Source organism: Leptidea sinapis, chromosome 18, assembly GCF_905404315.1.
Source record: "Leptidea sinapis chromosome 18, ilLepSina1.1, whole genome shotgun sequence".
Lineage (NCBI taxonomy): Eukaryota > Metazoa > Arthropoda > Insecta > Lepidoptera > Pieridae > Leptidea > Leptidea sinapis.
The window spans coordinates 1,507,254-1,527,941 of NC_066282.1; the positions used below are offsets into that span (position 1 = coordinate 1,507,254).

General features: G+C 37.7%; 1 protein-coding gene across 2 annotated transcripts in view; it reads right to left on the minus strand.

The window, feature by feature from the left end:
• LOC126969617 (dynein axonemal heavy chain 3) overlaps positions 1 to 20,688 on the minus strand; it is a 70,768-nt gene that overhangs the window by 37,022 nt on the left and 13,058 nt on the right. For both annotated transcript variants that reach the window (XM_050815162.1, XM_050815163.1), the window contains exons 13-34: positions 18,987 to 19,144; positions 18,672 to 18,864; positions 18,012 to 18,238; positions 17,347 to 17,524; positions 16,790 to 17,052; positions 15,786 to 15,987; positions 15,265 to 15,435; positions 14,263 to 14,410; positions 13,611 to 13,809; positions 12,417 to 12,585; positions 11,564 to 11,757; positions 11,045 to 11,173; positions 10,649 to 10,850; positions 10,091 to 10,243; positions 9,678 to 9,901; positions 9,358 to 9,526; positions 6,167 to 6,272; positions 3,941 to 4,110; positions 3,166 to 3,280; positions 2,375 to 2,589; positions 892 to 1,098; positions 52 to 123 (exon numbers count right to left, since the gene is read on the minus strand). In XM_050815162.1, coding sequence (XP_050671119.1) covers positions 52 to 123; positions 892 to 1,098; positions 2,375 to 2,589; positions 3,166 to 3,280; positions 3,941 to 4,110; positions 6,167 to 6,272; positions 9,358 to 9,526; positions 9,678 to 9,901; positions 10,091 to 10,243; positions 10,649 to 10,850; positions 11,045 to 11,173; positions 11,564 to 11,757; positions 12,417 to 12,585; positions 13,611 to 13,809; positions 14,263 to 14,410; positions 15,265 to 15,435; positions 15,786 to 15,987; positions 16,790 to 17,052; positions 17,347 to 17,524; positions 18,012 to 18,238; positions 18,672 to 18,864; positions 18,987 to 19,144 — 3,864 coding nt within the window. The remainder of the gene's footprint in view (positions 1 to 51; positions 124 to 891; positions 1,099 to 2,374; positions 2,590 to 3,165; positions 3,281 to 3,940; positions 4,111 to 6,166; positions 6,273 to 9,357; positions 9,527 to 9,677; positions 9,902 to 10,090; positions 10,244 to 10,648; positions 10,851 to 11,044; positions 11,174 to 11,563; positions 11,758 to 12,416; positions 12,586 to 13,610; positions 13,810 to 14,262; positions 14,411 to 15,264; positions 15,436 to 15,785; positions 15,988 to 16,789; positions 17,053 to 17,346; positions 17,525 to 18,011; positions 18,239 to 18,671; positions 18,865 to 18,986; positions 19,145 to 20,688) is intronic.

A 20,688-nucleotide genomic window follows, 5' to 3' on the forward strand; every position in this document is an offset into this window, starting at 1 on the left:
CCATGTTTGGTAATTTTAGTTGACAATTTAAATTTTGACAAATCTCTTTACCTTTTTGCCCATCGAAGGTCCGAACACGCCCTTCCTGCGTCTGTCCACCTTCGACATGATTATGTCTTGAGTCTGTAACAAATACTAGTGTTACTGTTGCTCAGACTGGTTGATCGTACTCTGTTCGATTGTAAAACTCGTAAAACACATACACACACAAACGAACAGATCATCAAAAAACCCCTTTAATAGTTCCAAAATTTCCTACGCAAAAATATTTAATATTAATGTTATGAATTAAATTTTATCATAACTTTTTTTTATGGAAGAGTATTCAATTAAAACATAAAATATATTCAATATTGATATGGTCATAATAAGATGTTAAATTAGCTAATTATGTAATAACTTAATACAAAAGGGGTCCTTTTGTATTAAGTTATGAAGAGACTAAATAAATTGATCGACTTGGTGTTTCATGGATCTCACAACTTTTCACAGTAGAAGACCTAGTTGCGAGACTTGTTTTGTTACAAGTTATGTTTTTGATGGGATACTATTTTTGATTTCTACATTGAGAAGTTTATCAAGTAAATATTTTGTAATTTTATGAGAACTATTCTAGTTTAAGAGGTACAGTTCTCGGACCGTCAGGCGGGCGAACAAATGGATGAAAAGGGGTTCGTCGACAAAATATCGATTATTAAGGTCAAATAAATGATTTTACATTTACCACCATCACAAGTGGCAAGAAACTCTTTGATACTCTTTTAAATCAATATTTAAAGCTTCATTGTTCTACAAATTATTTTAATTATAATCAATGTAAAGTAATGCCATAAAAATGCTCTAACTGGGTTTTATTAGCCTTTGGTTACGGAACTCCAAAAACTCACTGACCTGATTCGCAGTAGTCCTGGCGGAGAAGTTGATAGTGTTGGTGATGTACTTCTCCTTAGGCAGCGACAGCAGGAAGTTGAGCACCAGCGAAGACTTGCCCGTTCCGGTGGGGCCCACCAGGAGAATCGGGATCTTAGACTTGACCATTCGGGACACGAAGAATCGCAGGCACGCGTTCTCATTCGTTAGGATTATAAGATCGTTCACCTGTAGAGGAATAACATAAGTTATACTGAAATAGATTTCTTCAGCATCGATTCTATGATATCACTACATTGTCGACGATTGACGACTTGACTGAATTTTACTAGTGCTTAGCCCAGGAAGCTTTCGATATGTGTACCGCAGAGACGGCTTTGTCTGGGACAATGAGACATAACATCCTTAATCTCAAAGTGACGAGCCCGCACAGCATTTTAGGTTCAATAAAAATCCAGAGCAACACTGCAGTGTATTGGACAGGGCGTAGCACTAACCGTCAAATGAACGTCCAGCTCAACCCGTTCATTTTTCTCATGAAAAGACTTCTGTTATCTGTACACGACTGAAAATTTTGACTGATTGGAACATCCTAAAAGAATCTATATCTAGGCGTATTTCCATTTAACGGCCGTGTCGAAGAACTGGCGCAATTGAGTATATTGACGTCATCCAAAAGAATAGAATTTCCCATGAACTAAGTTCTAAATTTTGAATTAACGTGCGATAGGATTATTGTTTCATCTTTCGTGTTTTCGGGTTATACCAAAACAGGAGCCAGGTGATCTTGGATGAATTTGTAACACAAAGTAATCTTCAAAGTTTTTTGTTCGACAAATTCTTTAAATTGAAATTAAAATGTATTTACAATAGGATTTAAAATCACTTATTGAACGTCAACAACTGTTACTCAATCGAAATAGTATTCCTCAGAGCTGAGAAGAACGGGTGCAAAAAACTCAGTGGGCTTTTGTATTAATAAAATATCGTACGATATTTTTTTTTATTAAATAGCCACAGTGTGGTCGCTCTATTTTCAATCTGTGTTCCAACACCTTTCTATCCAATACAGGACTATACAAGTGCACCTCTGTTTTACAGAACTAACAAGTGTGGTGATAATGCCCCAGACGAACACTGCAAAATTGCACGAACAGCAGTTTACTATTTTACACTATCAGTTTGGTGTGATCAGTGGACGTCTCTTCGTTTCCTCTTCACTGGGGAGACCTATTTGACCTTGATCAATGCCGCGGCCAATACTAACATAAATATTAATAATAATAAAGTAATAGTTACCTTATCTGAGAGGTAATACATATCGCCTAAACAATGAATGAAATCTTAAAAATGTCGTTACAACGAAGCTTCACAACGCAACTGTAAGACCAGTTTCGGATTGTGTTTAAAGCTATTTTAACTCTAAGGTATGATATTCCATATATTATCTCCCCTCAATGGGACTACTGATACTGATAGACCAATTAAACATTTATGGATGTACCTTAGCATTGGCAGGTAACGGGGCTTCTTTCTCCAGCTCGGCCCAGGGTATCCAAGTTCCGTTGTTCCTCTTGTCGTACACGAAATCGAACACAGTGTCCTTGTCTTGGAAGAGTTGATTCTTGGTCAGCTTGAAAGACTTCGGTTTTGGGTATGCCGTGTTCTGGCCATCTAGCAGTTTGCGGAAGAACGTGTCGAAACCTTTCCGGCTATCACCTAACGGAATACAATGTTCAGATATCAAAGAGAGAGCGAACAATTTCAAGGATCCGATGATTATGGATCCTCATGGTTACTATGACAATTTAGGAATTTTGATAAGTTTTGTAAAATATGCCTCCAATTTATAAATGATTATAATATGTCAGTGGCAAAAAGCTACATGTGGTGACATGAAATTGTTGCAGTGAGTCAACCATACAAGAAATACATATATACCATCTCAGAGTTTTCTTTACGCTTGTAGAAGAACAACAGAAGTCAATAGCCATTAATAAATCAATGTAAATATATTGTACGGCGACTTGGTTGAAAAATATTGTTTTTCTACTGGGATAAATTTTATAATATAATCTATAAATCTTCAGTGAAAAACTATAACTGATATTGAAGACCGCACTAAAACCCGTGTCATTTAGGAGGAGCTAGCGGATATACAGAGAGAGAAAGCGACTTTGTTTTATCTATATAAAAATTCTCATTCAAAGTTTGATATTGATTGTTATAAATAAAAACTTTAATCGAATAGATTGCGCGACAATAATATTCAATATCCTCTTAATGAAAATATACCTGTGATTGAGGGCGCGATGCCCCACAACAGCGAGAACACGAAGGTGCACTGCAGCCAGATGGTGCTGAACTGGGTCTCCCCCTCCAGCAGGCACGTAAACAAGCGAGTGAACGACTAAATACAGGCAACATGGGTAATAGTTATATCATTTTAGGCAGTAATTCTTTTGTTGTATGTACACAACAATTAGATAACCATATAACAATATATAACTATACAGGTAAAGTACACAAATAGATGGTGAAAAGTACACAAATAGGTTCTACTTTAGACATGAGTAAAAAAACAAATAAACAATCAACAAGATCGTCAATATGAATGTCTAAAGATCATGGCAATTCATCAGTGTCTTTTAGGGCAAAGTTATATTTATGTCGAAATTAGTAATAAAATAGATTTTATGACGAACTGACAAAAACATGACAAGAAAACGAAAATTTTAATTATTAATTATTATTATTTGATATTTATGGTCTCCAGGACGCCGATTTTTGGATTTCAAGCGCTTCAGCTGCCAGTTGGAACCCAATAACAAACATTTATTATCCTTTATTTATATATTTATATCCTATATCTGTATATTTAGTTATTATCTTTACTAATAATATAAATGCGAATGTGAGTTTAACTTAACTACTCAATTGATAATGTTAAAATTTTGCACACTCGTCGTCACGGGTACAGAAGAAGACGTAGGGTTTTTATCTACAATTCGGGCGCTGGATACTCAAAAATCGGCACGAATTTAGTTAAATTTATAACAACAGCGCTCACAAAGAACTGATGTATCTCGCCGACTTGCACGAAGTGATGGCACTTGAGCTGGATAAACTCGAACATGGCCGGCACCAGCCAATCTATGAGCTCCTGGATCAGCTCGTACTGCTCCGGTATCAGCTTCTTGGTCAGCAGGACGTTGTACGAGGTGAGGAACGCGCGCCAACCTGGGCAACCGGTAGCCGTGCTCAACTGACACTCAATTCTAAACCAATAACTTAGTGTAGGTACTAACTAGCCTCCGCCTCCAAGGCCCCCCGCCCGGCTTCGCTGCATAAACCTTTGGGGCTATGAGCACAGAGGAGGTTTTTAGTCGGTAGGGGGTGTTTACACCCGAGCCCGACATATGGGCCCCGACATATGTTTCGGGGTCTTCAAATCGTAAACGTATTTTCCTTCACTGCAAAATAAAAACTAACTAGCACGAGAAAGAGACGGAATGGATGGACTGTGAAACCGTTTTTAAACAATTTAGTGTCCATTAATCTCCTGTCAAATTGGACCGCATTTTAATTTTAGTGTTTTTATCGTAATTATTCTGTGTCTTAACATATATTAATTTAAAATATAATGATGTCATGTTCTATGTAAGATTGTGTTATTATATACAGCAACAATCCAAATAAAGAAACATTTCACAGATAAATACTGATTCGTCTGTACTGCGTCTTGGTGCATATTATCGTAGAACATATTCAGTAAAAAGAAATTACAACATTTTATACATGCAGTAAACACTTTATTTTCCAAAGATTATATTTATTAAAAAAATATGTGTTTAAAATAAAATATTGTGTACGTGAATATGACGCCGTTTATCAATATCTGTCATAGGGTTTGTCCAAAAGCAAAATACTACACACTTCACTGACAACATCTGTAAAACTAGCAAACATGAACATTTTAAATTATTCTCGCCATAATGAGGAGAGTGTTTGTCTATTACGCTTAGTATACTAAGTTTATGTTCTAAGCGCCTATTGCTTCTTTCGAGCATAAATAGTGCCTCTAAATGACGCAGAGGAACACGAATTGTCTGAGATCCAGGGGGCCTACTCCTAGAATCGATATTCGATAAATCGTGGCATTAGTCGTGTCGAATCCTACTCTTAGTTACGTCGTATTCAATGTCGAAACGATGATTGAACGAACGAAACATTATTCGATATTATCGGTCCTAACCCTAGTCTTAGTTGAAAATGTCAGAGACGAATATTCGAATTTCACAAATAATCAAACGTCACTTTTACGATAATCTCAACGACACCATCTAGGCTGTCGTTGCTATTATCATTTCAAGTTGTATCTGTACCTTTGCCATACAATATACATAGTTAATAAATATTATTAAAATAATTATATGTGATTTACTATTCAAGAGGATTTTTTTACTACTAAGTTATTTAAGTCATTTTGTTGATCGTTTATGCGTAGAAATAATGCAAATGGCCGCCTGAGAAATAGGAAGTCGACGAGAAGGATTGAGTTACTTTTTTTTACATTTTATTATCCGCGAGTTTTGTATTATTTATTCAATTTTAAATGGTTATATTATATTCATTACATATTTTTTTAACATTTACATTATATGTAAATGACACCAAATTGGTGGTGCAGAGTCTGGCATGGTCCTTAGCGCCTAAACTATGTTTTGACTTTTGACACTTCACAGCGACAAAGCACAGATAATGTTTAGGTTTGAACATATTACATTCACACTAACATCGTAAAAAAATCAAAATATTAGTCTATGGTAACGATAAACGATAAGGAATTCGAACATTTGTTAGAGTAGGTTAGTTGCGATATATTCGGAGTATTATCGTATCGTTCCGAATGTATCGTTGTCGATTTTGCGAGTAGACCTCCAGTATCCTAATTCCTGCTGCTGAATTTCACCCTCGCACATCACATCACAAACTTGTATGTCATCCTTACCATGTGGATGTGCATCGTATTTCTACAGTTTTCAAGGAACTTTCTTCCGCGTCCAATCATACTATGGGACGAGCTTCCTTGAGCGTTGGTTCCAGTACGATACGACATGGCTACCTAATTCGTAACCGCATTCACCTTCCTAGATGGCTGACAATTCTCCGTGCGGCTCATGTAATTCCGCTGGTATACCAGGGACATGTGGTCGACGGTGATCACTTAGCATCAGGTGACCTTTACGTCCTCGTTTGTCCTCCTCTTCCAAAAAAAAATCAAATATTAACAAACCTAATTGCTCAGGCTCCATGTATATCATTCCACATCGCGAGACAGTGGCCGGCGACGCAAACTCAAGGTCCGCAGCTTCGAATATTAGGTTCATCTTATTTGTCATCTGTCCCATAATATGTTAATATAATTTTATTATTCACAACTATATTTATATCGAAACCTACTACTTGTCTAATGGTAATAATTATAAGCAATATAAATACCCTCCTGTATTAATAAATGTTAAGTTTAAATAGTACTTTGGAAGTATTAAAGCAAAGCAAAGACATCCACGTTTCACAACAAAAGAGTTGAGACTTGTAGGTTAAGTACTTAAAACATTTCAATAAACCATTAGTCAGATAAAAGTGAGGCTAGTAATAAAAAGCCATACTCTAAGGGGCTGTTTCACAATGTCCAAGGTAAGTTACGTATAGACTACATGCTACTTATCTATCGAATAAAGGCATTTGCGTTTCACGATGTACAAATAAAGTTTTCTATCAGGTAAGCGCTATTTAAATTATAGGATGGATATAAAGGCATAAAAGGCATTTATTTTCTCAAAATTGATTCCTTTAGAATTCTTTTTGATGTCATTTCTAATACAAGACCCTACTACTGCTTCGGAAACAAATGGCGCTCTGAAAGAGAAGAAGCGGCGCAAAAAACTCTCCCAGCATTCTTTTTTTGCGCTCTTTTCAATAAAAATATACAATATTGTACAGTCATTTCTATCGCGATAAAATAATCATTATCTAGTCCCAGGCTGTCCTATCACTTAGAAATATTAGATGTAGCTGTGGAGTTATAGGATTTAAGACAGAGATATTTTTTTTAAAAACATTTAAATTTATTTATAGATAATGCCTGAGTCCCAGCCACTGGGACTTTATTAATAAATTGTATACATTTACACTTAACGGTATTATGTATCTTATGAAGCCTACTAGAATAAGTTACAAGCAATCCCTAATTTCTAGTGGTATAATAATTAAAATCACTATTAAGTGCAAAAAGGTTACGATTTTTGTGAACGTATATGATATATTAATAATAATAATTTCATAAATGTACTGACAATGAACATTCAAAATATTTATTTCTTTAAATTTTTCTTTGAGAGGCTGTCTATAACCAAGTTGATATATAGCACGAACAGCTCTCTTGCAGAGTAAACACTATATCAATGTCAGCAGCATGACCCCAGAGTAAAATACCGTACGTCATGATGCTTCGAAAATAACTGAAGTACACAAATCTAGCGGTCGCAACATTCGTGTACTCTCTAATCTTTCTAACGGCACATGCCGCAGAGCTGAGTCTATCTGCTAGTTAGGCAATATGTTGACCCCACTGAAGCTTTTTATCTAACGTGATACCCAAGAAGACCGTAGAGTCCACAAGTTCCAATCTCTGATTATTTATAAGTACTTTGGTTTGTACCTCCGCTGTGTTTGGTGTAATGATCCGTAAACACTTTGTTTTTTTACTGTTTAAGTGCAGATTATTCGTCTCAAACCAACGCACTATCTTTGAGAGTGCATTGTTTACCTCGTCATCAATATCTGCACGTCGCTTCACTTTAAAAATAAGTGAAGTATAATCAGCAAACACTACAATCTCATGGCTATCTACCATAAACGGTAGATCGGTAATATATATAAGAAACAAGAAAGGACCGAAAAAAGCCCCCTATGGAACACCTGACCCTGGTTTACCCGAAGACCGTTTGCCATTTACATCGACTGAACTGTTTCGCTTAAATTTGATTTTAACAGATTTAGGGCTCTATTTTTCACTCCATAATGCTTTAGTTTTAGGAGTAAAGTTTCATGGTGGACGCAGTCAAATGCTTTGGAGAATTCACAAAAAATGCCCAATGCATCCTGTGACTCTTCCCAGGTGTCAAAGATGTGCTCAATGAGTCTAGTACTGGCAATAATTGTTGATAAGCCCCTAGTGAAACCAAATTGATTTTTGTTCATTAATTTACAAAAATGCATTAGTCAGCTACTAATGCAGCAAAAATAATTATTTTTTTTCTAAAAACAGGCAGTACTAAAATAGGCCTATATAGTATTCAAATTCAAATTCAAATATTTGTATTCAAAATAGGATTTAAATCACTTATTGAACGTCAAAAACTACCACCCATTCAAAAGAGACTGCCTCAGACCTGAGAAGAATGGGCGCAGGAAGCTCAGCGGGCTTTTTTTATATAAAATATCGATTACAATGTGATATCGTACAACAAACATTTATAATTAAAGAGCCTGAGGGTTTTCGCTTTATTCCCAGTCCGTGGTGTCAGTAAGAAAATCGTTTATGCTATAATAACCTTTTCCACACAAACGTTTTTTAACAATTCTTTTAAATTTCGTAACACATTTCTTTTGTACATTTTCTGGGATCATATTATAGAAGCATATACATCGCCCAACAAAAGACTTACTAACTCGACCCAACCGAGTAGTAGGCATAACAAGTTTATGTTTGTTCCTCGAGTTAACATTATGAATGTCACAGTTTCTATAGAATGCCTCAATGTGCTTATGAACATACAGAACATTATCAAAAATGTATTGAGAAGCAACATTCATAATATTTATTTCTTTAAATTTTTCTCTTAATGATTCTCTAGGACCCAGGTTATAAATCTAACTTTGCTGTATTTCATGAGGTCAGGGAACAAACCGTCATCTATGCATTCGTTTAATATTATTGCTAATTCAGGTGCTATAATGTAAAGTATGTATTTTACAATATTAGTCGAATGGCCCCATAGATCTTTTGTATTTTTTAGGTTAATTAATTTGAAGATTTTTATTATATCGCTACGTTTAACATATTTGAATGTCTAATAAATGTAAAGTATGAAAAATTTTTTTCATTAAAAGCTATTAATGGCTTAAGCTTAAGCTTGTGTTACGTTATTTCGTATCAGAATTATTTTTTCGTCAAACGGAACTATTGAATGTGAGCTTGCAAAATATAGCGGTGAAGTGATTGTGAAACGCAATCTGTTTTATCTGGAACTTTTATGTAGCCATTAATTTATCTAGCCTATTACAATCTGCTACTTTAGTTGAACATTGTGAAAAAGCCTCTAAGTCTAGTCTCTGTGTAAGTAAATTCGTTGCGATACTGTAGGAAATTGTAGTTAAACTGTGATGTGCGCCCCAATAATGACCACACGTAGAGCTGACCTGTATGATCTCGCCGCTCATGAGGCACAGCTTCTTGTTGTCGTCCAGCACGGTGTTCATGTTCTCGATCCACACGGCGTCCACGGGCCCGTCGAACAGGATCCACTTGCGATCGCGCGTGATGGACATGGCGTACTCCCGGAAAGCTATCGCCAGCACGCCGTCCGACCTGCGCACACGCAGCTACATCATTCACATATAAAGTTACATTTTTCATATGAGAATCAATGTTCATATCCTGAAACAGCCAGGCGGCAATCGCCACGTTCAAAATTGAATAATCCAAGTTTTATGCTTCTCTCAATGTATTATGCACTCACCACTCGTGAGAAGCAGGATCAAAGCAGCCATATAGCTGTCCCATGGTGATAGCCTTGGGGTTGAGGATGCGGTAAATGGCTCCGAACTCCTTGTGCCTGGGCGGGGGCTTCATCAGCTGCAGCGCGCGCAAGGATTCCGCCAGAGTCTGGTAGGCCTGCGTCTTGCCGCCCATCGGGGGACCCACTATCATAAACCCGTGGCGCACCAACATCATTTCATATATCTGAAGGCATATTATTTAGACAGGTATTTAGTTAATATTACTTAATGAAGCTTGGGGGAACCTTATATATATATATATATATATATATACCTTTTCCACTCAAAACCAAATTAACACCCTTATCAATATAATATGTTGTAGAATAGATCTAACACAATAATACTTTAGCTGAAGTGTTTACCAACTGACCTGAATAATTTTCTCCAGATACCACTCTGTGGCCTGCAGGTTCCTTTTTTCCAGCTCTTTCAGAATACACTTAAGAAGCTCCGCTCGGTCTGGCTGCGGTATATCCACTCCGGGGAATAAATCGGAGTATATACCCATGAACAGGGGGACATCCTGCAATACGCTTTCTTAAATGAGGAAAAGATATAAATGAAGAGAGTATTTTTGATAATAATATTAGGTAAATAAAGTTTTGCACGGCGTCTATATAAATATTTTTTTTGCAATACATGTTTACAGCTACATATGAATTTATATTCCGTATTTGCTCAGCCAAACTCACAATAATTTCAAAGCAAATTTCTTAAGAAATTCGAAAAACGTAATGTATTTGCCAGCTGTTTAAATGGGATTCATCAGAAATATTTAAAAGAACTGGTGAGCCTCAAGCCATAGTGTAAACTCTTTGTTATATATTCTTTTTGTAAAATAACTACGTGTTATAGTAAAAAAAGGTTGAAATTTGAAGAATGTTAATCCGATGACTGCAAAACTCTTGAGTACTGACTAAACACGAACCTGCGATAGAAACTTGGGCATGTTGACGTCGATGATGGCTCGCAGGACCAGCTGCGACTCGTCCTTTTCGGGGTAGTTCTTCTTGAGGGCACCTGACGCGAGCAACACTGACTTGACCGCGCGCATGCCGTAGTCGTAGTGGTTCTGTGACGATAGCTGCTCCGAACACAGCTTATACGCTTGCACTATTTTGCGAGCCAGCCTGGGAAATGTACGACCCAGTAATATAATCCTTTAGTTCTGCATAATCATCAGTTTCTAGTAGGCTGGGGTAAATTCCATCAGGTAAGTTTAGTGCTCGTCAATTCAGGGGCTATGTTATAATATAACTAGTAATAATAAAAAAAAACTAAAAGATGTATGCTATGGAGTATAGTCGGTGGTATATGAACTTACGGGCCGGCGTTGACGAACCCGTTCGAGTAGAGCGTGATCTCTCCGATCATGGCGTAGTCGGGCACCATCATGGCGACGGTGCGGAACAACACCTTCAGGTTGTCCGGCAGCTCAGTGCGCCCCGCGTACCTAACGACACATTTGATAATATCAGACTAGTAAATGCGGAAAACAATCTAAAATCAAGGCATGTACTTGTAATAATAGCAGTAGGTACCTAATGTTTGCAAAAAAGTTAAACTAACTTTTGCTTGAAATTCCACCTCTCGATTGATTACAAAATTTTATGTAATAAATTCAGTAGATATTTGTTGCAAGCAGTACTATCGTAATCACGAGTGTAAGTAGATATTGTGTCATAGAGAATAAATTAGTACAAGTCAAATCATAATGCGCCTTGAGCACAGGTTTGTTGACTATGATAGGGAATCTGCATATTATAAATATGTATATATATTACCCATGCGAGTAGTTCCACTTGAATTTACAAGCCTTCAAATGCAGATACAGATAACGTACCCTGGATTCATTGTGATGAAGACGGAACAGGTCGGGTTTAGACTTATCTCCGTCCCTTCAAAGATAAAGCGCTTGTCCCGGCGCATGATAGCCAGCTGGATGGAGAGGATTTGCTGCGCCACCACAGACAACACTTCCAGCTCGATCCGGTTAAACTCATCAAAGCATGCCCATGCTCCGGACTGTGCCAAGCCCTGGTAAAAATATAAGAAATTAAAAATCTAACTTTAGCTGACAAATTAGCAAATTACTTTACTTTACCAGTGGGAGGCTCCTTCGCACAGGATGCCGGCTAGATTATGGGTACCACAACGGCGCCTATTTCTACCGTGAAGCAGTAATGTGTAAGCATTACTGTGTTTTGGTCGAAAATTACTGGTGTAGCGAAATTACTGGGCAAATGAGACTTAACATCTTATGTCTCAAGGTGACGAGCGAGCAGTTGTAGTGCCGCTCAGAATTATTGGGGTTTTTCAAGAATCCTGAGCAGCACTGCATTGTAATGGGCAGAGCGTATCAATTACCATCAGCTGTACGTCCTGCTCGTCTCGTCCCTTATTTTCATTAAAAAAAAAAACTTTACTATGGCTTTAAATTAGTATTTCTATGAATATTATCTGCTCGAAATAAATTATATATTATATATGAAACCGTATTATTCTCTCTCCAAATGTCTTTTGATTGCATTTGCAGAGTTGATAGACATCAAAAAGAATACTTGAGGAAGAAATATTTAAAAATTCGTTTTAATAGACAGAGTCGGTCTTCAGCTCTGACTAACATCGATACTTCACTCACGCAGCTCAATCATCATATAATATAATATACTTATATATATACTTATAAAGTTCACCTTAAAGAATTTTCCGAGCGCCTTATAATCGAGACCGTCCGAGCAGTTGAACACCACGCACTTCTTGGCAACGGCTTTTGCCAGATCCTTCGTGGTCTCGGTCTTACCCGTGCCGGCAGGACCTTCGGGAGCTCCGCCCAGGTTCAACTTTAGGGCGCTCATTAGAGTCCTTGATAACAAAAAGAACTAATGGTCAAAATTGATGTCACTGTCCCTACGTAATCACTATAAAACAAAGTCGCTTCCCGCTGTCTGTCCCTATGTATGCTTAGAATTCAAAATTTCTCAACCTTATTTTGCTCACCGCCCACTTTGAGAATATGTTTTTTTTAGAGTATTTTCGTGTATTTTTTTGCCTTTTTAGACTATATTTTTTAATCTACCCACTCCCCATCTGCGCCATCTCAATGCCTCCTAATTTTCTCTGGGTCTTCTACTGCCCCCCCGAAAGTCTCAAACGCCCACAAGGGGAACGCCCCCTTTGATCGCCCACGTTGAGCACCTATGGGCCTTAGATCTTTAAAACTACGCAACGCTACGGATTTTGATGCGGTTATTTTTAATAGATTGAGTGATCAAAGGGAAGGTTAATATGTATAATAAATGCATATTTTAATAGAGAAACACTGATAATTTTAGAGGTTTCTAATTTTATGTCGTTTTAGCGCTTACATTACAAACGCTGACTGAACCCAACGAGTTAGATCAAAATAGTGCACTGCAGTATTGTACAACTTAAAAAGGTCTACAAAAAAGTCTATCCTATTAGGGGTAAAGTATATTTTTCATTTTAAATCGTATAACCTGAAAACAACATTAAAGGCTTTCTATTTTACTTTTTATATTTAACATTTTATTTTTATTTTCAATGGAAAAAAAATGTGATTAAAATTTTGAATATTTAGGTAAAAGGATAATTGTAGAGTAATATTATCTGTTTTTTAAAGTATATTTTACTCATCCAAGTCATAGGCTATTATAATATCATATTTTTTTTAATTTCGTCCTTCTTGGTCGTACTCAGTTATGACATTGTTTTCTTTTCCATTTACGCGCAATGAATCAAATGGTCACTTTTGGTAAATGATCACCGTAGCCCAAGTTCTCTTATAATCCTATAGGAAACATAACAGCTTTGCCGGCATTCTCATTCATACATTTTACGTTTCTGTTACATATCCATTCGGTTCGAACCTGAAGCATCTATCAGTGAGCGGTGTGGCGACCAGCCGCCCGGAGTTACCCAGATACTCGAAGCCGTACTCCACGTCGGTGGTTATCATGGAGCACAGCATCCTGTCTCCACGCAGGTAGTACCGCAGTTGACTGATCCAGTTAAAGTCTGTGATCTCGCGCACTTTCTTCTCGACCATTTCCTCGAGTATAGAACGACCTGGGTATAATATATTATGAAATACTTATTAATTAGCAATCAACAGGTAGGTTACATGAATTTCTTTTTCAAGCATAAAATCTTCTGACGGAATTTGCAGCTACTCCGATAACAGTAAAGTAATATTTAAAAATAGAGTATAATAAACATCCCCAAAAGAAAAACAAGTCCATTTCAGATTTTTCCATTTACTGGGAGAAGGCGAACCAAAGTACGGATGGGTCACATCATATTTACTTCGAAATTCCTTTCATAGTTTGGTCACAAGAGTAACTTCCCCTTGTGATTTGGAGCTGATTGATAGCAGTAGGGCACTCGTTTTCAGCACAGTGCCTGAACCGAACGTCAGGCACGAAGCTCTGACACCGCAGTAGTGTATGTCATTGTTACTTCATGCCAGCGGGTGTTTGCTAATTATGTATTTATGTTCCCTAAAACACTTGAATGAGTCACCGTGCACGTCAATGACGATCAGCGCCTCCACCGTGATGCGGCTGCCGGCGTCCAGCTCACCCTGCACCAGGTACACCAGCCCCGTGATCTGCTTCGTGCTGAGCTCGATCATGTCCGGGAGGCTGTTTGCCTTTATCGCTTCTATTGCCTGGTTCACACAGGAAAACTTTACTTAGGGACGAGAGCTATCATTGAGAACATTTTTGAAATGTATACTTATTATAGTTTAAGTTGGAAGTTGGGTGTGGGGTGAGCTTTTCAATGTCAATGCAATTATAACCATAATATGTATAATAACTAGTGAGTCACTCAGTTTATGTTTAAATACGTGTGTAAGTATGTTTAAATACCGACTTTTGTCGTCATACACAATTTACAGAAGTTTCGGTATTGTCAAAAGGAATGTAAATTACGAGGTCATCCTGTCATCTAGAATTATTTTTAACTCCGAATGGAGAGTCTTCTAAATGAAATAAGTGGACCCAGTTTTTTTGTTTTTCCATCTTTACTTTTTTGACATTTACTCACAGCACAATCAATTCCCATTTTTTTTTCGAGAACTATTAATTCTTGTTTAGAACTCAGCCGCAACACAATTCACACACAACAAATTCCATGGTTAGATCTGATCTTCACATTTTTTGTCGGTAGAAATGTAGCTGCATACATCCACCGCAACTCGCAAATTTTTGAAAGCTTTGAATTAACCGTGGGAAAAGAAGTCTGGGAACCTTTGATTTAAATGGTTCGCGAATTAAGAGAATGCATTAATTGCTTAATAACCTCTACTTTTCAAAAGGTAAATGGTAGGTTAGTTATTGTTATTATAGTTATTGTTAGTTTCATAGGTTAATGGTAAATGGTGTAAAGTATTATAATAATAATAATAAGCGTAATTTTTTGACCGAAATAGATAAATGATTTAAGGTATTCTATGTATAGTGATAAGTTTATTTCTACAGTAACATTACCGAATAGGCAGCTTATTTCATGGATGCTTACCTCGGTGGTGTAGTGAACGCATGAGCCAGCTTGCACAATCTGTCCCGGCCAGCTAAGAACCCACTGCTCGCGGGCAGAGAGAGCGTACGCGGTGATCGCCTCGGCAGCCACGTCCTGCAGACTCACCACCATCTGGTGCTCGAGCTGTTGTAGCCAGCGCTCCACCATACCCTGGACATAACCAAGAATAAATCCGCTTGTCATATGATCAGCTTGAATCAAAAAATGGGGTACTGGTTAAACTTGACATCGTTAGCTAAAAGTGCAGATCAATTTAAGAACATTAACATCGGCCATTGGCCTATTATGTATATATGTTGAAAGAAATTTTGCTTTTAGACTTTGAATCCGTCTGATATTATATACACATGACAAGAATAATAATGCTGCTAGAAGGCCCTGGATATTCGTAGACGGGGGAAAAACAGCCGTTGTCTACCACATGAATAGCAATCGTTGGGTAGAAATGAACACTCGAAAAACAGAGCTGCATGAAAGATGGAATTATCAGAATATGATACCTTTGCATCAGCTGGTTGAATAGAGGAGGACAGTTTGACCACCTCTCCCTCGGCGGACATCATGCCTACGATCTCCTGGGCAGCGTTGAACTCCAGCGTGTAGATGCCCTCGAAGCATTTCTTGAGGTGCGGCTGTACGCGCATGGGATCCTTCGTTTCTGACAGAATTTCTAGTAGCTCGTCGTTGGAGAGGAAAAAGAACCTGAAACCACCCATTAAAATATTTAAAGTTAAGCTAAAGAAAATTAGCTTCTAAGAAATCATTATCATATATAGATAAGTCACTTCATTGTGTGTCTTTTACCGCATTTATCACAAGGGAGAGATCCGATCCCAGATTATCGTCTTCTAAAAATCGCTCAAGACTCCAGTTATGTATCGGGCGTCGGGAATTGAGTTTTTAAAAAGCACTTTATTTAACAATATTTAATGTTACTCACAGGTAAATTGGAACAAGACTGAATAAACAATATTATAATAAAACTAAAGAAATGTAAAAGACAATGGGTGCTCGATCAGCACTACGTCGAGGTACGGGGTGGCAACGTATGCAGGTTTAGCCGTGTTGGGCCTGCGTAACTCTCCTTATAGATTTTAACTTCTATTAAAACTTTTTACTGAGCTGATATATTGCATGATCATACAAAAGTTCTACCAAAAAACTGATTTTTTCGTCTATCCGTTTTTTGTTCGGTTCCGGCGAATGTATGCAGGTAACAAGGCTAAGGCGATTTTGATAGAACTTTCACTGGAATATCGCTCACATTTAGGCTACTTTAAGAAATATTAATTATGGTCCAAAATAAAAATTCGAGAAACAATCACATTATATGGTCACATTTCTGCGTATCTAAGCGAATGTTTCGCGGTCGCAAACACCAACCGCCGTCTGTTATATAATATATTGATATGTGTAATTATAGTTCCTTTTGCAATTTTGATTAGATATCATAAAATGTATATTAAGACAAATCATGCCCTTAGTTAGAATTTTATCATAAAACCTTGGGAAGAACAGCCTCTTCTTCTCCAAGTAATCATTAAGGCCCCGCTGAATGTCATCCAGCAAGGCGTTGTTGGAGCGCAGTTTCCTCAGCAGACCAGGGAAGTCCGTAGCTTGCAGCACCATGGGATCCTTCTGCGTGGCAGCCATGATGGTCCTCCACTCCTTATCCACGTCCCGGAAGTTGCGAGCTTCGGTCGGCATTTGACGCATGATGTCCTCAGACGAGAAGATTGGCTCCAGGTACATCCACGTAGCTTGGCACTAAACCATGGTTATTGATAATAGCGTAGTTAGAATAATGCATACAAGTTCTCCAAAAACCTGCTTATGAATTCGTATTAGCTTAGATCGAGCAGTTAAGTATGGATAAAATTTTCCAATTTCTGGTGATCATAAAGATGCAAAGGGAGCCGTCTTAGTTAAGAAAATGTAAAGATGTATGGCATGTAAAGATAAAAAATAAAAAAAGGACATTGGGCTGCAAAAACATTAGCAAGCTTATGCGTCCCTCGATTTAAAAAAATGAAAAGCTGTAACTTTGGAGGTATACTTTACCTGCAGCCACTGGTCCAAGATATCCTGCATGCTGATGAGTTTCTCCTCCCAGGCGACCATGTCAGCCTCGAAAGCCTTCACGTATGGCGAGCCGCGCATCGTTTGCGACTTGAGGATGTGGTCATCCAGCTGTTGTTGGATGTCATCCAGCCCTGTGAGTATACCAGTACCGGTGTCCCTGATAACCATAATTTATGTGAAAGATGTCTTTATAGAGATACGATAAAAAGGGATAGCACCTAAGGTTAGAAAAAAATGGTTCTCTGATGGCGATGATAATGACTGTTTAGCACTAATATGCGATTGTGAATACCAAATTTAATAATCGTATATTAACGACATTCTTAGCCTATATATAATGATAAGTCATTATAAATAAGACCATAAAAAATGTTCTCGAACGTTTGAAAGGATTAAAACTCATTTTGACTAATAAATAAATAACCTTACACAAGATTTTTATTACTAAGAACGCCAAGTTCACACGGAGTCACGTTTTGTCGAATCATATTTTTACTGGAACTGAAAAACCATATGTTGAGTTCACCGTTATTGACAACCCCGAATGGAGTGTGAACTCACCATCCAGTTTTTTTGCATGCTCCAAAATACCTATTCGGTGTTACGAGTACTATTTAGTTTTAGTGCATAGTATAAAAACAGACCTGTAGGGCACAACTTCAAACTTCACACCGGACCACTCGTCCTTCATCTTGAGGAGTGCCTTCTCGAGTGAGTACTCCTTGGAGGCGTACTGCTCGATCTCCTCCAACTGCGAGGAGAAGACATGGACTCCTTGCTCCACCATGTCTGCCAGCGTCGTTTCCGGGTCGTGCACCACCTCTGTTCCCACGAGATCGCTAATCTTAGCCCAGTGTCGATCACGCATGCCCTTTGTATCCAAGTATAGTATTATTAGTCAATTATTTCAGTGGATTTAATTGTAAAATATTTATTTGAAAATATTCTAACTATAAACACGACAATAAACCAAGAGTTGGTCAAAGAAATCACAACACAGTCTAAAATTGTGACAGCTAGACGCGTTCAAAACATCTGTAATTTGAGACAAAGATAGAAAAAAATAAAGACATTATTAACACAACGATAACAACAAATACATGTTTGAATAACTAGAAACCCTTTAAAAGCTGGTATACGTGGGGTCATAACTGTTGTAGCAGTGACCTCGTCATAATAACGTGGTCATAGAATGAGTCACCTGAAGTTCATTAGGCATGGGCCTGCTGTCTCTATGACGTCACTAAGATGGCGGCCAGTCCCTGTCTCCGCGCGCGACTATATAACACGTGTAACGAGCTCACCTTGTTGCAGATAGCACTCAGCACGGGCAGCAGCACCTTGAACTTCTCCACCTTGTTGCGCACCATGTCTGCGATCCGCTTCGCCCCCGGGAACTCGAAAAGCTGCTTGCTCAGCTTGTACAGAAGCTTCCACCACGCCTCCACGTCCTCCGTGATCGTTTCTGCATCCAAGCCCAGGAATGGACCGTGGTACCTAAACAAGTATATCTTATCAGGCAAATGTCATTCAGATAATGGGAAAGGGTATGATGTTCTTTGAGCGATGGATTTTCTTTAACATGTTATCGAAGAGAGATTCAACCTCTACCAACGTACCATTTCTCATATCCATCGTAGAAGTCGAATGCGGTGTGCCACAACTTATGGAAGGGGTCGACGCCAGCCAGCATCGACTGCAGACTGAAGTAAACGGACACCTCTTGGTCTAGAAGGGTCTCTTCGTTTATTATCTCATCGGCTTCGTGTTTGTCTTCCTACACGATATAAAATTATTATTTCAGGAAAAAGTTGTCTTATGCTTATAATTATCATGTATCTTGGAAAATAGGTTTATGAAACTTGCATCGAACTGAAGGCACAGCTTAAGGATGTTAAAGACAAACTCTAGACATATTTGGAATAGTACAATACATCCCGATGTTAAGCTTTTATAAATCAATAATTTCTGATGTCTAGAGTCAATATTATTCTGTTTTTCTTTCATTTCTTCATAAATTTGTTTTCATTAATGTTACTTTTTATTTTTATTTTTTTGATTTTTTTGATTTGGGGAGCTTACAGCAACATTTACAAATCGGTCAAGTAAACATAATTCTAAATGCCAATCACAGGCTATAACTATAGATTTAGAATAGAAACACTTATACATACACATATATAAAGATACACTTATGATACATTTTTTGATTTCGTCAATCATTTGCAAACGCACTTTTTATGCTTTTTATACTCGTACTACCACTAAAAAGATCAAATCGGCTATCACAATTATACATATTGAACATTTTGGTGACGCGTGGTATGTAACTGTTTATTCTATATTGAGAATGACTCGTAGGTACGTAAAGTAAATCATGCTTATTCAATGTTCGATTTGGAGTTCGTAACGCAATCATACTGAGGAGTTCAGGACAATCCACCACGCTCTGGGCTATTTTTACAAGAAACCTAATATCAGTCGAGTCTCTTCTAAGCTGGAGTGGTAACAGATGAAATTTCTAACAGCGCTGAGGGTATTCAACTCCAGATACTCTGAATTTATAGCAGAGAAAACGAGTGAATTTCGTCTGAATCTTTTCTATATTCTTTATATATGGGTTCCATATTTCAAGCTAAGTGGGTTCGCACATAAGCACAGTAAAGAACTTTCAACGTTTTCATTTGCTCTGAGTCTTGAGATGACCGGATATCAAATCCTAATGCTTTGCATGCTTTCTCAGTAATATGATTAATATGTTCACTAAATGTTAACTTGGTTTCAAAGGTAATACCTAAATCTCTGATGATATTAACACGAGATACTTGGCTTTTAATCTCATAGTGAAACTGAATGGGTTCCTGTTTGCAAGTAAAAGTTAGTAAAAAGCATTTCGCAACATTAAGGTCTATTGAGAGCACAATACTGGTCAAGTCTCAAAAGATCTTCTTGCAGATGAAAAGCATCGCTAGTGGAACCAATTATTAAAGACCTTCATAGCGTCAGAAAAAATAAGAAATTTAGAATGATGAAAGCAAGTGTTGATATCGTTTATATATATAAAAATAAAAGAGGCCCCAATAAAGACCCTTGAGGTACTCCAGATGGAATTTCAACCCAGGTCGATGAATACCCATTAAAACTACTGACTGGGATCTGTTGTGGACCTATGACGTGAACCAATGGTAAAGATCTCCATGAATACCTAACGCAGATAGTTTAGCTAATAGCAAATTGTGATCATTGCGATCGAAGGCTTTACTGAAGTCAGTGTACACCGTGTCAACCTGATTACCGTTATCCATAGCTTCAGTAACAAAG